The sequence below is a fragment of the Lepisma saccharinum genome, chromosome 18 (genome assembly GCF_977018435.1).
Source record: "Lepisma saccharinum chromosome 18, izLepSacc3.1, whole genome shotgun sequence".
Taxonomy (NCBI): Eukaryota; Metazoa; Arthropoda; class Insecta; order Zygentoma; family Lepismatidae; genus Lepisma; species Lepisma saccharinum.
The window spans coordinates 40,273,328-40,290,430 of NC_139246.1; the positions used below are offsets into that span (position 1 = coordinate 40,273,328).

Consider the following 17,103-nt stretch of genomic DNA (forward strand, 5'->3'; position numbering starts at 1 on the left):
ACCTTGAAAGACTAGAGCGCAATAATTTGAGCGCGCGGGAATTTTGTTGTTTCTATTGCCATCATATATTCAGTTTTGCACGCGCAAAGATGATTACATTTAACATAGCTTTTAAAAAATTAGATGTGTGCATAAAATTTTATATATATAGTCATCATTCTGCAATGTGTACAGTACGACGCCACAAAAGACTCGTGCATGTCCCATAGAATTGTGGGTTAGGGTGTTTCCTTGCACTAAAGGCCGCCGGATTCGATTCTGGTATAAACAATATACATGGGATGCCTATCTTGAACTCATTACACAAACATTTCATTTTCGCACCGTTGTCATACTTGTGCACCTGATTCCAGCACCTTTTTATATCTAAACTGACGGAAGAGGGTTTTCTCTACTTCTCAATTTTCTTCGAGCAAATTTACAAATCTAAGGAGTAAGGACTAATGACATTGTTCTTGGTGTTTCAAAAATCTGACATAAGAGAAAATACATGGATTTTTAAAGACTGTCTAGATGCCATTAAGTCAATAAGTTCATTCTGCATTAAAATTCCCGAATAATGGCCGTGGATTTCGCGAGTCTATATGAGTAAATTTATATATATATATATATATATACACACACATACTGTACATATACTTATGTACGCCTATATGGTATATTAATAGTTTGTTAGTTTTTAATGGTTTGATAGAAAAAATCTTAAGTTTTGGACCCCCCGAACTGATCAACCTAGCTACGTCCCTGGCCATTGGCCTTGGGGAGATGGGAACCCCTGTACATATGCTGGCTCAACTTTACAGCAGCGCGGCAATGAGCTTCGTTTGTTAGAAGTTAGTTGTCCTTTCATCCAGTTCGTCCTTCATCTTTAAGATTACCTAAAAGTGGCAGAGATGCGACGTAAAATAACAAACGTACAAAACACTGCCGCAAACTCATCTGAAGTTTTCCTCTATCGTTGTTCATCTGCCGCTAGATGTCAGGGCTGTTGCGTGGCTGACTCATCCATTCAGTAGTTTGTTTCATGGCAAACTTCCAGCTGCTGCCAGTGGCAAAATGGATCGCTGGAAGGGACGAGTTGCCTTGATAACAGGCGCCAGTTCCGGCATAGGAGCTGCGATCACTGTGAAATTGGTTCAGGATGGAATGACTGTGATTGGATGTGCCAGGAGGGCCGAAAAAATACAGGTAAGCGTTCAACAGTACTTTGTGCATTGGCTGCTTTTATTTCCTGTCTGTCACAGCAGTTAAATCACAACCACGAGAATGAATGCTCGGAAGTATTCTAACTTAGGAACGTTTGAATTAGTTACATACGCGTGCCCACCGGAGGGGAGGAGAGCATTTGCCTCTCTCAATACTCTCACTTAGAAATTTAACGTAGAGAAATCTTATTACCGTTATTTAACAATAATGTTCTCTTTAAAAAATAAAATATCTTAAAAGGTGACGAAAGTTCCAAGAAACTATGGCGAGTTTATTTCCTATGTAATTGGCGCCAGTCTCCGTGGTGGAGTGGTTAGCATAGCTAACTACAACGCCAGGGCTCCCCGGGTTCGAATCCCGGCATGGGTGTTCTTTGTGAGTGTCTCTACATCAATTCAATCATATCCATATCTTCGCGGTTAGTCAAAAATGGCAGAAAGCGAAGTAAAATAGATCAAATCAAAACCAATGTAATTCGACTATCTCACTTCGTTCTCGAGCAAATTACTTTTTATTAAGACTCATGCATTTCATTCGTTAGCCTAGTTGTGTGGTCGCAGAATACATTAGTCACACGTTGGGTATGAATAAATATGTGCAGTTGTTTTGTTCAACAGTCCATGTTTAGTATTGGCTGCTTTTGTATTTATTTTCTGTCAGCAATTTAAATCGCAACCACAAAAATGAATGTTCGGAAGTATTCTAACTTGAAACGTTTCGGCCGAGAGCGTTTTCACGTTGACTGCCACAATAGAAGAAAAACATCTCTGGTTCCACGATGTTTGATTACAAGAATATAATAAAAACGTTGAAAACAATATGTTTCTTGATGATTAGATGTAAAATTATTTTTAATTATTTAATGTGCGCGAGTCATATAATTACTCTGACTGGGACTGGCCAGCAATTATCCAAGGCCAAACGCACAATCGGAAAAAACTTGAAAACAGTTCATGATTGAAAATGTTTTCTTGTTTACTTGTTACATTTAAGTGTAATTTGAAGGCAAAAATAACTATAAAATGAGTTAATGTACATCTATTCATTTCATACACGGTTTTTAAATTGTTTGTATGGATTGTAACAATAACAGCATCACTAAATAAGATTTTCACGAACTAACTGCAAACTTTTGTCCAAGCGGCCACTTTTCGTATGTTTATAGCCTGGTAGCGCAGTTGTCTGTGCACCACGAGGCTCCCAAGGTAAACAGATGTGTGAGTTAAATACGCTTCACGAGGTCCCGGGCGTAAAACTAGCGTGAATTAAATACAACTCGCTTGGCAGCTAACGTGTTAATTAGTTCTAAGTGCTACAAAAACGCGTTAAGAGCATGCGATACAATTTCCACGGGAGTCTTCCCAAGCCCTTCCGTCCATGGCAGTGTGCCAACTTAGCTCTCTTGAAGCCAGATCTGCCTCTTTCGTGCACTCTAGCCGGACCCTGCTGCCGAGTGGTTAGCACATCGCGCTGCGACGCCAAGGGTCCCGGGTTCGAATCCCGCTCGGGCCTGGTTGTTTGCGAATGTGCTCATCACTCATCCCCATCTTCACAAATTAGCCAAGAGGCACAAAACGCGAAGTAAAATAAACTAAATCAATCAATCAATCTTTCGTGCACTCGTTCGGCTGTGAACTGGGACGCCCACCCCTCGTGCCCCACTATGATGCCATCTCTGGTTCCGACCCACACAGACCACCTTTCGTCATAATTATACATTTTGCACGTGACTTGATATTGTTATATTGGCTGCGTCGCCCCCCCCCCTCTTATCTCCCCAGCTACTTGTTTATAGCGCCGTGTTTGACGTGAAATTGACATAATATTGTCGTCAGGGAATTCTTTACTTTCGATTTCATACCACCATCGCTGAATTATTGAGATGGGCTATGCCGCCGGATCTAGATGTTGAAAACTAAGAATAAATTGTCATCAATTTACAGTTAACGATAACAGCAGTGCCCCACCCCTTTGGCAACTAACATTACCCTAGAAGGCACTTTATCCAGCCATCGTAAATCTAGCTCCATGAGAGTCAGTTTTAACTCCATTTAAGGTGAATTTATTTTATTCTCATCAGGTTTGGCAACACTGCCAGGAGGCAAGGAAAAAAGCATTGATCATATGGAAGTATGATTTGATTCATTCTCTTGTGAATATAAAACTTCCGATGGAATAGAAAGAGATGTCAACGGGAAGAGGGCAGTTTGAAGATGAATTTCACCAGCGGAAAAGTCGAAACTTCCATTTGATTAGCCGTAACTTGATGTTGAAGTTGATTCCCCATAAGGAATACATGAGATTCCAAAAATTATTATTCATCATATTTTTCAAACATCATGTCCAGCTTAATAATCAAGATAAGAAAATGTTTCCACTTGCAACATGGAGAGAAATTCATACTCTTGGATACACCCAGGGTTTGTTTTAGTAGCAGTGCCCATTCGGGCGATATTGAAATAAATGCACAATTGGTACGTAATTGTATCTCCTCGCTTTAAGTGCCGACACGGGCGTACGTAGTATATTGTTTGCGCAAGGGCTGGAATTGTAAACGCGGATATTGCATACTTCTGGAGGAATTCACCACTGTGCCAATTAAGATTTTTGCTTTGGGGGGGGGGGCAATCAGTGGCGTATTTGTGATGTTATTTCGGGAGGTTTTCTTGGGGGGGGTATGCAAATTTAACAGTGTGGCGGTTCTAAGTAGAAGAACATTGGTTCTTCTAATTTAGGCCATTAAATCTTGAGACATTTAAACGTAATTTAGAAACACTCAGTATTATCCATTAAATTAGGCACACGCAGGAGATGTACTATGTAGATTTTTAGCGAAAAATGCAGGCTCGACCAGGACTCGAACCCGGGTATCTGGCAATCCGTGCCATTGCTCTACCACTGAGCTACCGAGCCGGCTGAAAATCTACATAGTACATCTCCTGTGTGTGCCTAATTTAATGGATTGACATCTCTACGCTGGGAGGAACCAGGCAACGTCGACGTCTATAGTGTTTCAAAGGCAACAGATCCCGTTGCAGTAGCACTTGCAGAGACGATTTCACACAGGTAAAACAGCGCCAGCGAAAATGCAGGGGAAGCCAGGCCGACTCGGTAGCTCAGTGGTAGAGCAAAGGCACGGATTGCCAGAGACCCGGGTTCGAGTCCTGGTCGAGCCTACATTTTTCGCTGAAAATCTACATACTCAGTATTATGTTTACATTCCAGGATAACCCAAACACACACACAAAAAGAGGTATCGAACGAACTAGTAATACCGAAAACTTGACCGAATTTCTATTGCTAAGTTCCATCTGACCTACCTGCAAGTTTCTTATGACAATTTAATATATGATAAATATCAGCAGTATGCCCTGAATACTTAAGTGGAAAGAAAACAGCATGCGGCTCGATGAGTTGTTTAGTTCAGCTCTTGAAATGGAAAATGTTAGGGGGCAGAGGCGCAACCACGAAAACCATATGATGCGAGCGAAGGGAGCAAGAACATTTTAGATTCAATTATTTTCAATCTGAAAACAATATTTATATAATTGGGCGCAAATAATTTCACGAGTTGCCAAGGCATTCTCTTTTACAACTGTTTTCATTTAGATCGTTCGGCACACATGGCAGACTCCCACGTGTCCAGCTACGGCTCTGAAATTCAGATTATTGCGAGCGAAGCGAGCAAGAACATTTTACGAAATGCTCTTTTATTTGCATAAAATTTGAAATCGAGGATGGCAATTGCCCCCTTCGGGTGCCCTTGGCCGTCAATGTTTGCCCCCCTTGCCCCCCTAGAATTGCTCTCCGTCCAAGGTTGGGGGGGGGGGGGGTTTGTTTGCGCCTTGGAGTGAGCTGGTGGCAATGAGACACCTGTGGGGATACTTCACGAAAATTTTCCTAGATGGGCGGATACCATCCCCCGCACTTCGAGCACCGATTCAGTTTCAGAATGGTGTGCTTTATTTAATCCACAAGGCTGCATACTTTACGACAGGGAAATCTTTGATGACTGGGCCATTAATGTACACCCGGCCGCAAATGTAATGGTAGAAAAAAATTGCACAGCCGAAAATAAGTTGGCAATGCTGCGCAAACCGAGGCATTCGTGATAAGACGCATGAGGAGCCTCAAGCAAAGTTTTCTCAACGCTCAACTTCAGTACCGAAGGTCATGCTACATGTCGATTGGCAACTTTCGGGAGCATGTTGCCTGTCTACACAGTTCTCCCCAAATGCCTGTTTAAGAATGATTTTGTGTTCAAATTTTGTTTCTTTCGAACGTAGATCTGACTTTGCTGTAATCTTACATTATTTTTGTTCTTATTTTGCTTTGATTTTACCATGACACGATTATAATTTATCGCAACTATGAGGATGGATGATAATTAGATTAAATTAATAAAGAAACACTACAGAGATAGAACTCCATGCCGAGACCAAGACTCGAACTCTGAAGTAAGAGCGGGAAAGTTTAGTCACATTGTTCGAACTCTCGGACACGAGTTATCTTATAATTATATGTAATTGCTAAGGAGTATTTTATCTTATATTCGTCGTAATAGCTGATTCTGGAGCTTTATTTATGGGTAGTATTAGATCGAAAATTAGTTCTTCGGGGACAATCCTCTTTCTCTTTGACGGGCGTTAAGGAGAGGCACATCTCGTCCATAACAGAGAAACAATCATAGCATACAATTGAAGTGTGACTTGCAAAACACTATTTTTATTATACGTACGGAGATCAGTTGGATATGGCAATTGTGACATGCAAGTTTCATTTTCTCATTATATCCAAATTGTATCCTAATTGTTAATCTCGAAACAACGCAAAATGTTTCCTGATTTACGCGAATTCATAATGATTAAACTAAACAGGACCTACATTTTTTAAATGTTAAATCTAGGTGATGGATTTTGTGCCTCAACAGGAAACTAAAATATACATACAATACTCAATCACTACCCAACGGCAGCTGTAAATAAGCTAATAAGGTAGGAGGCGCAGTAGGTAAACCAAATATGTAAGGAAAATGTGTGTGTGTGTACTGTATGTGAAAATTTTCGACCTCTGGAGGTATGGTTAGCACAGCGCAGTACGACGACAGAGATTCCGGGTTCGAATACCGGTCTGGGCATTGTTTTTTGTTTGTCCATCTATCATATCATCACTCATCTTCATCGTCGTGATTTCTCAAAAGTGGCATAAAGACGACACTAAATACAAAAAATTAAAATCTATTTGAAAATTAGAAGCTCCTTTCAACAGGTCTATTATCCGGAGATCCTGCAGCAATGCAACTTACGATCAGTAACTAACTACCACAAATTGTGTGCATACATAGGCAAATCGGGACGAGAACTACAGTTTAAAGTGGAATCCGAACCATTATGTGCCTCCACCGGGCATCGAACCGTGAACTCGTTGATTGCAATGAGGCAACGTTTTGACTGCGCCATCGTGGAGGCTCTCTTTAATCAGTTACATCTGCATAGATTAGCACAAATTGATTTCAAACAAATTTGGCACATTCAATAGAATTAATTATCACCACAGACGGGAAATTAGTTTCAGGGAAAATCGGAAATACGATGAATATCTGTCGCCCTTTTCGTGTTGCTATTGCTTATAAAATAAGAAGCATTTCATATCCCTGTCACAGTCTATTGTCGCTATTGACTGAAGAAACAACAATGCTTCAAACTCGGAAACCGACACCACAGGTTCTTTTTCTGTCATTTCAAGTCACTGTTCTACCACTCTCGGTTAATCGCGATGATAAAGATTAAAGACGTGATAGATGGAAGTCGAATGAAGACAATGACACATCCATATTTTCTGGTAAAGGTTCTACCTCCCAACTTCGAAGCGCGTGCGCTAACCAATTAGCCACGGGGTTGGCCATTTCATGCTTGTCAGTTCACCAAATTAATATATTCGCCATTCAACATCCAGAGGTAGAAAAGCAACAGAAGATAACAAAAAAAACAAAAACATTCACCTATCATCAACCATCAATTTCATGGTGACCAAATCCACACACCAACTTCTTATGGCATTCGTATTGCAGATTGGACTTGAGAATTAAAGATCGCCATTTCCTGGTTCAACTCGAGGCAATTCAGGTGCCTTATCAAAGCTCCTTGGAGCATGCAGGGTTTCCAATTTATCATAGTCAAAGATCTGCGACAATATTACTACTACTACTAGCTACTAATAATAATAAAAATAATAATTTTAATTTCTATTTCCATGCAGCATGGAGAAAAGCACAGCATTCCTAACACACGCGTCATTCAGAGTGAATGCCTTCAAAATAAACACGAATTCCTTATAATAAAATATGAGGGCACCTTTGATTTATAAGAGATAAAAAGTTGTTTTGTATCTCAACTGCATCAAATGTTCAATGCACATGTATTTGTGTGTGTGTGTGTGTGAACAATGAGCATTAACTAAAGCAAGTTCTTCGAACGTTGTAAGTGGGTAGTATAGTTAGGCGGACAAGAATACACAGCCACCAGTCCACCTTCCCATTGTTTACACTGGCACGTTTAAATTTTTGATTTGAAACGACAATAACATTAACTATTGCAAAATGTTTTGTTGGTAAGAACAGCGAGACATTCCAGATGTGAATTATCGGGGACAAGAGCTGAAAGATTCCAACAAATTCCGGGAATCTAACCCTGATCGCCCGCGTGGTTGTAAGACGCCCTACCGACCATACCACCGCAGCTCCTTGGATGAGTTCCATACTTTGATTATTTAAATTTCTTTTAATATATTATCTTGTTTTTATGGATTTTCTTCACACTTAAAATGTCTCACCTTGTTAACTAGACAATTATTTCGTATCAAAGAAACAAACGTGCTCCTAGAAATTTGTAAAAATCGAATGACTAGAAAGTAATTTCGTTCTATTGCTTTCATAAATACTATATTTATGTAGATCTCTGATACTTAATAGTAGTAGTGGTATTAGTAGTATTATTTGTAGTAATTCAACTAATTAGTTAATTATAAGCATTATTAATTAATTCCGATTATTATTTAATTACAACTTATCTGACCGCCCTGAAATAATTCTAAGTCCAGAAATCCTTAATATGGAAACACAGATCCTGAAGGTCAGCTGAGAGTAGCCAACTTTACGACATACTTTTCTACCAGACGACAAACCAGACATTTTCATTCTTGCACTTAACATGAGGATCAAAAACTTTAAAAAAAACATCATTTTAGTAAAGAATCAAAATGAATACTTAATTTGAAGAATGTGTACGTTTTTGCTCCATCAAATTGAATGCAGTGAAATGTTTTTAAGGTTTGATACACTGGAGTACGGAATGGTTCTCCTGGACGAAAACTCAGACGGCACGGTATTTTGCAAGACGTTATGAAATGAATTTCGCGGAATCTGTTCGTAAAAAATGCCTGTGTTCAGGCGTTTCAGCCCTGAACCATTATACGTATGTATACTCCAGTGTTTCAACCTCACAAACATTTCTCTCCATTCAGTTTGAAGAAATAGAATCGTTAATATTTTTCAACTTAAATTTTCATTTCTCTATACACGGTCTTCACTCTCATGTTATGTGCAAGAATGAAAATATCTGAATACAGCAGTGAACGAATTAACGGGGGGGGGGGGGCGATGTCTGAGATTTCCCACCCACATTATTTTTTTATCCCAGTCATTAATTACTCGCTAAATTATCATCGTTATTCAATTTTTCCGACTCCGTGGTTAATTGGTTCTGCTCCTACCTATCTACAAGAACGTCAACAATGTGTCGTTGACCTATATGGAAAATCTTCGTGGAGAAACATTCCTTGTGTCCCTCAAGGCACTGTACTAGGCCCCCTCTTATTTGCTCTGTATATAAACGACCTCTGCATGCAATAGAAATTGTGAACAATGACCTTAAACAAATAAGTACTTGGTCTGCACACAATGGCTTACATCTAAACCCGATTGAAACCCAGTGTATTCTTGTAGGTTCCCCATTAATTTTGAGCAAAATAGATAAATCTAGCCTCCCTAAACTCAACGTAAATGATACCCATATGCCCTTCTCTACTACTGTTAAGAATCTGGGTGTGATACTCAACCATCATATTACCTGGGCAGAGCACGTTAACTCGGTATCTAGAAGAGCTTTCGGTGCATTGCATTCACATTATCGGCTCAAAAACTTCCTCCCTGAACGCATAAAAATTAACTGGTCCAGTCTCTTGTCTTTCCCATTGTTGACTATTGCGACATTGCTTTCTTGGATGTCAATCACGAGCAAGCTAAACGACTGCAGCGAATCCAAAATGCCTGCATTCGTTTCGTTTTCGATCTAAAATATTCAGAGCATTTAACATCGTACTTTACGAAGATCGAGTGGCTTAAATTAAGCGATAAACGTAATTTTCTTAAGTTAATTTTACTGTACAAAATCCTCCAAATAAAAAGGGCCGCAATATCTCTATAACCGATTTCAGCATCTTTCAGACTTTCACAGCCGCAACACCAGATCGCGCGAAAGGTCTTTGCTCTCCATTCCACTCCACAAATCCAACTTTTATGCAAATTCTTTTGCTGTTACCTCAGCAGGCCTTTGGAACAAGTTGCCACATGAAATTCATGTCTCTCCCTCAATTGTGACGTTCAAAAAATTGTTAAAGTTACACATATTATATAATGAAAATTAAATGGTTGACTTCCCCAATAAAGTGGAGGGTGCAGAGAATGATAGGAGGACTTAAGGCACAAAAATGATTTAACGTAATAGTTAATATGAATTATCGTCAAAGTATTCCGTTTTAGACTGTGTTTAAGTAACTGCAATGTTGGACTGTGTTTAAGTAATGTTGGACTGTGCTTAAGGTTATAGGTTAGATTACCATTCTTATATGTATTTTTTCTTCGTATTTTTTTTATTTCACTGTAATTTATATATATATATATATATATATATATATATATATATATATATATATATATATATACCAGGTGGTTATAATTAAAGTGACGGTGTTCAGAGTGGTACAGCACGGGCTGTAATGAGAATAGCAGTCTGAAACTTCGTAGATATGATAATGAAGCAATGCGCTCGCGAATTATGCAAAAAAAAAATAGTTCCAATTCTCGCTGTAAGCAGTCAAAACGTGGAATTTTCCGTAACTCTGACGTCAAAGTCGGTGAAATTGCCTAACCATTGTGTGAGCTCCCTGGTTGTTGTTGGTGACGCTTGTTGCTTTTTTTTTCCCTTTAGTGATGTGAATGTTCGCCGAACATTAAAAGTTTGATTTTTCCCGTGTAAAAAGCAATGGCTATTGCGAAGAAAGACCGTGCACTGCTAGTGAAGTTGTTTTACCAGAATGGGAGCAATAGTAACGCTGCACTGCGGAAATATCGCCAACAGAAAGGGCTGAGAAGAGGGCCCATGTCAATTAATGGGCTGAAGAAGATGATGAAGAAATTCGAGGAAACAGGTGAATTGGGTGTTGCACCAGGGAGAGGAAGGCGGCCCATCCCCGTGGAAGTTGTGGACGAAGTTGCTGTAGCTGTAGCTGACCGTGCAGCACATGCCTCAACTTCTGCAACCAGTGCTAGAGCTGTGGCACGTGAATTGTCACTCCCCTGGTCAACAGTTCGCAAGGTATTGCGGTGCATTTTACACTGGTATCCCTAAAAGATTCAAATTGTGCACCAATTGAAACCCCAAGATATTCCACAACGCCGTGAGTTTGCCCATCGGTTTTTGGCACGCATGGAAGTGGATGACATGTGGCCGGGGAATATTCTGTGGACTGACGAGGCGCATTTTACTCTGGTCGGTACAGTGAATACTCAGAACTGTCGCATATGGGGTTCCACTCGTCCACATGTTGTGCAGGAACAACCATTGCACTCAGTTTACGTGACTGCATGGTGTGGGTTCACTAGCTCCTTCATTCTTGGTCCGTTTTTCTTTGAGGAGATGACACCTCGAGGGCCTGTTAGGTGTACAGTGACATCTGCACGTTATAGGGACCTCCTTGTGCAACACGTGATTCCAGCTTTGCAAGAACGGAACTGTGAACACACCACCATTTTCATGCAAGATGGGGCAACACCACATGTCGCTCGCCACGTGAAAGATTTGCTGCGAGAACCTTCACTAATGACCGTATCATCTCTAGGCAGTTTCCAGATGATTGGCCTTCCAGATCCCCCGACCTTAATCCATGTGACTTCTGGCTGTGGGGATATTTAAAAGATCGTGTCTATCAGGGACATGTCCGGTCTCTGCCTGATCTGAAGGCTAGCATACAACGACATGTCGCTCAGATTTCACCAGACATGCTGCGAGCAACCGTCGACCATGCCGTGTTACGAATGCAGCATGTTGCTGAATTGGGAGGCCATATTGAACAGTTCTTGTAACCATAGTTCCTAATAAACATGCCAGAGCCATTGTTCTCATGTGTTTGATCTTTCCTGCCTTTTTCCTGTAACTATACCACGTTTTGACTGCTTACAGCGCCATTTTTTACCCTGGTGGCGAGAATTGGAACTTTCTTTTTTTTTTGCATAATTCGCGAGCGCATTGCTTCATTAGCACATCTACGAAGTTTCAGACTGCTACTCTCATTACAGCCCGTGCTGTACCACTATGAACACCGTCACTTTAGTTATAACCACCTTGTATATATATATATCTTTATTTTTCAATATTGCACATTCAAATTTTTTGTAAACATGGTCAAGTGGTAGAAAAGGCTCTACAGCCTTAACTTTGCCATGTAAAAGAAGTAAATAAATAGCTAAATGGTAAGGATTTACAACACCGGACCCTTCCGTAATTTCTATCCTAGTTCTTATACTCACGAAATACGTATCCCGATAAATTATCTGAGGTTAACATCTGGGGGTGACGTGTAGAAAGTGTTCATTAACGTGTAGAAATTGTAAAATAAGCTTCACAATTTTCGCAATCATTCTCCGTATACAAGCATGAGAACCATGTTTGTCGATATGAACAATTGACGTTCGCAATCAGTTACGCTGTCTACAGCGTTGCCACATTGTTGCTTTCATACTTGGAGAGCACAACAGTGACAGTGACAAGCACGAGGGGGAAGAGCATGTGGAATGCAGACTGCTTTGATTAGAGGTAAGTTTGGCAACAGATAGTGCATCGAGCGTTCAATTGCAGGTTACGAAGATGACGTCTTCAGTGAGGAAATTTTGCCGTTACAGTGCTACGATACTAACATTTTTTATCGGTCCGTGATCGCAATTGGCCCACAAATTATTCACGGATAGCCCCACGAACCATTCTCGGCAAGGTTAGGTTAGGCAAACATAGTTAAAATTTGGGGTCGTAGAACCATGCACGGGTAGCCCCACAAACCATTCACGGATAGCCCCAAACCATTCACGGTAAGGTTAGGTTAGGGAAGCAAAGTTAAAATTTGGGGTCGTAGTAATATCAGGAATATATTAATTTCGTTCTAAAACGTAAAATGTTGCAATAAACATTGTTTTCGTGGAGAAATCCAGGGTTTCTCTTCCACTCAATTTAGCTTATTTTGCAATTTCTACACGTGACCCCCAAATTTTAACTTCAAATTCGTGATTAGGAGGCCTCAATGTGAAATATTACAAAAATCGGGGAAGGGTCCGGTATTGTAAATTCGCTCCAAATAAATTAAAAATATATTTTTAACCCTGTCAGGGATGTTTTTATCCCTCTCAAAGAAAATCGAATTGAAAGCAGATACCATTTCTTAACTATGTAAGAAAAAAAATTGCAAAATCATTCGTGTCCATTTACGGCCCAGTCATCAAAGATTTCCCTGCTGAAAAGTACGCAGCCTTGTAGATTACAGACGGACACCATTCTGCAACTGACCAACCTCACCGATCCAAAACATTGCAGGCTGTTTCCTACTTTAGTTTTCAAGGCGTACTGCTCATATTTTACATGTAAGTGTTCACAAGAACCTTGGAGCTAGGTTAGATGGACATTATATTTAAACTTGGAAAGTTAATTTTGTAAACTGTCCTGTGTTACTAGTTCGGTGGTCCTTATCTTAAAATGTAAATATACTGTTTCTAAATTACGTGTAAATGATCAAGATTTAATGACCTAGGTTAGAACGTAGGTATATAGAACTGCAAGACAATACCTTAGTTTACTAACTGGTAACCAGTGGCATACGGTGACATTTTCCGTTGGGAAAGCAGATCCTGAGACATTACAAGAAACAAGAATTCATTGCTTGTACAGTGTCTCTCAAAAGTTTTAGGACAACGACATTTTAAACTAGGCAACCCAATTTACACAAGGCGTTGGTGGGTTGCGTATAGAGCTAGGCTCAATTTCAGGGTTGCCACATGCACAATAGATATTGATATAATACCCGAAAGAAATAAAAGCAAGTATTATTGTATAAAGTATTAAAACTATCACTATAATATCTCGTGTGACAAAATTCCTTCGCAAATAAAAAAAATTAGGTTTTCCAGTATTTCATCGCTGATGATATATACAGAAACGAAAAGAGTTGACAAAGGACAGGAGAAAGAGAAATCGAAAGGAGAAGACGAAAAGTGGAGGAGAGAAGAAAGAGAGGATAGACGAGGAGAGGAGATGTAGTGAGGAGAATGGAAAAATATTCTAGGAGAGATGAGGAAAAAAGAACTGGGATGGATGGAGATAAGATGCGAGAAAAGTAGGGAAGGCGATATGAGATAAAAGCAGAGCAGAAGGAGAGGACAGAAGAAGGAGAAGGAGAAGAGAAGAACAGAAGGGACTGGAGAGAAGAGGTAGTTGCAGAAAATATCGTCTCAGCGTCAAGAATTGATGCATTGGTGAAATTGTCGACATGAAACATTCAATAACATTTTGAAATGTATTGGAGAATGTATTAGATCGGTGCGAAATACCTTTTGGCTTAGTTCAGTACAAGATAAAATCTTCCATGTAAGATCTTTGATTTTACCTGCGATTATACCACTAAAAGCATGAATGTAATTTTAATATTTATAAGAATTATCCAATTTTTGTCCACCCACTTCACGGTTCGTTGAAATGGAGACTTCGTAATTTAATATTTCCCCTCCCCCATCGTTAATTGGAAACTGAATTATTCCGTTTCACACGGCGTGGACAATGAACACAATGGGATAGGTCTAAAACTTACGAAAATATTCTGCCAACGGAAGGGTTTGAACCTACGACCATCAGATTGACTGTCCTGAACGGTAAACACTACCCTACAAGCTTTCGCTCCTGGAAGTAAGTAGAAGGAGCTGACCAATGTGAAATGTAGATGCAACTCTCCTCCTACATGTAATGTGCAAACAATACTTGTTTGTAACAAAGAAAACGAAGATAGTACGACTCGGCGAAAACATTTAATGGAGAATTGCACATGATGAGAACTTTTCATTCGATATTTGCGGATGTATCCTTGCATTGAACTCGAGTGGGAAAAGGGGTAAAATTAGTACGTCCTGTATTGCACAAATATAAATAGTTATTTCATTAATATTTTTCAATGTCTTTGAAGCAGTACACAGTTATCGTTAGAGTATCATAATTCACGATCTTATTCATGAAAATATCCCTTTGAACGTGTCAAATCATTTATTTGTTTATTTTTTTATAAATTCCATATGCAGAACAATGTAGCCACTATACACTGCTATTACAAATAATGTTACCATGCTCTTGTTTATAATAAAAGGAGAATTAAAAAGAAAATACCTCCCAACGAGGATCGAACGTGGGACCACTAGCAACCCAATCGACAACTCTAACCACTACACCACGCCCTTACCTTCGATTAAAACAACAATTTTTAAGTATTCTGTCCCTCCAATATTGTAAATGTCGTTGGGTATACATGTAGTTGAATTTTACTTTGATTTTGAATTGCTTTCTTGTAGTATAGCACATATCTTCGAGAAATAATATTCGAAGTGATGAAGAAAAACGAGAATATTGGTAGTTGTAAAATGCGAGTTATTTCTTCTAACTTATTATTGTGTTTATACATTATTAATAGAAAATATCTAGAGGCTTGAACATTGCAGGACGATATTCTTTTCCTGTGATGCTTGTTTACTGACGCAAGTCTCGTGTTCAGAACAGTCTTATGAAATGTATTTGCTGTTGCGTAAGGTAACACGAAATAATTACACCGTTTGCGAACTACCAAATCTGCGCAACGTTAGGCGTAAACAGGCGGAAAATTTTATTCATAAAATCACTTCACATTTGACTGTATTAGTCAAGAGAGTCTCGTGGGACATTGTGTTAAAGTGCTGGAGTAAATCCTTCTTATTTTTCTTCCTGGAAGAACAACAATTTTTAACGTAGAGCAACAGTCGTTCTGCTCTTTCTTATTTCTTTTAAATTCTTCCACATTCCTTTAATTGGGTTCAAAATAAATAAAAATATTGCTTGCATTTCTGTCATTGACGTAGACCAGGCCCGTACGCAGGATTTCTTTGAGGGAGGGGCCAGACCCATATATATATATATATATATATATATATATATATATATATATATATAATATATATATATATATATATAATATATATATATATATATATATATATATATATATATATAAAGAGAGAGAGAGAGAGAGAGACAGATATTACAAAATAGTTCAAATAGTGCGAACGCCATTGAAAAGTCATGATAATTCATGTTTAGAAAATAATATATTTATAAATTTAATTTTGCGTACTAGGAATTATTATTACAATAAAGAACATGTCTAATTGTGAGTTTAGATAAAAGAAACAATGATAAAGAGACATTCTCGCATCACGATTGCAGTTCGAAAAAGTCGGGACAGGGATTGAAAGTAACGCACTGCTGACTAAATCGGTGAATCTGACGTCTGCTAGCCTTGCATTATAAAACTAAAACCATCCAATATTGCAGCCTGAAGACTTTTGCGCAAGAAACAGATTCATTTATGTAAAAACAAAATTGAAAGTATTACACATTTCTAAAATCAACATTTAAATATTTCAGGGTTCGAGGGGGGCATGGCCCCCATGCCCTCCTGGGTACTGGCCAGACGTAGACAGTGGGAGAGAAATTTTGGAGAATCTTTCTATTAAATTATTCCAACTTATGCTTAGATAGGTTTATTGACAATCGTGAACTTTTCGTTTAATAGACAATATTTGGTTTTAAACGACTGGAGAACATTGGTCTAATAATTTCCTTTATTCCTCTTTTGAGAGAATATATACTTCTACAATCTCCTTCGGAAACGGTGAAAAAAATGACTGTTTTCAAAGGCAAACAAGCTTGGTAGCGTAGCTTGCTCACGTTCAAAGTGACTCACGCTATTCAAGGCCGCTTCTTATCGCAACACACTGTCCGTCGATGCACAGTGTCTGCACCCAGCAAGTTACAAGTGACCAGAGTCGAATTTTAAAGAGAATCTGAAGAATGATAGATTTCATCAGAGGCGGCTAGGTGGGCACTAGCTCAACATGCAATAGTTTAAGTGGTAATTTCTGACAAACAAGAAACTTTATTGAATAAGTATTGGGATAGTAATACGTGTATCCGCTCCTATTTAACTATGTAAGCTCAAAGACAATCTGTATTCCATTTGTTTATATTGGCAACTTGGTCAACCGGAGGTTATAAGGAACTATTTCGTAGATGTTCATGTAACAGTTATAAAATTACAAATAAAATATATTCACAAGCTTAGATATACTAACAACGAAGAAATGAATTCAGAGTAAAATTTCAAATGCATGTGTATAGAGTAATTCTAGAAGTACAGAGCTATATCAGAGTATTGGACTTCTTTTTGCAGGATAACGTTTACAATATTGACGCGACAGAATAATTAAAAACTGTTGCTCCAAGG

At 38.9% G+C, this 17,103-nt stretch overlaps 1 protein-coding gene across 1 annotated transcript in view; it reads left to right on the top strand.

Annotated features, from left to right (window-relative positions):
* Nucleotides 1-1,008: 1,008 nt before the first annotated feature.
* LOC146002017 (uncharacterized) overlaps nucleotides 1,009-17,103 on the top strand; it is a 72,710-nt gene continuing 56,615 nt past the window's right edge. Inside the window, exon 1 of the mRNA XM_083139725.1 lies at nucleotides 1,009-1,188. Within this exon, the coding sequence (XP_082995851.1) occupies nucleotides 1,057-1,188 (132 nt within the window). The 5' untranslated portion in view covers nucleotides 1,009-1,056. The remainder of the gene's footprint in view (nucleotides 1,189-17,103) is intronic.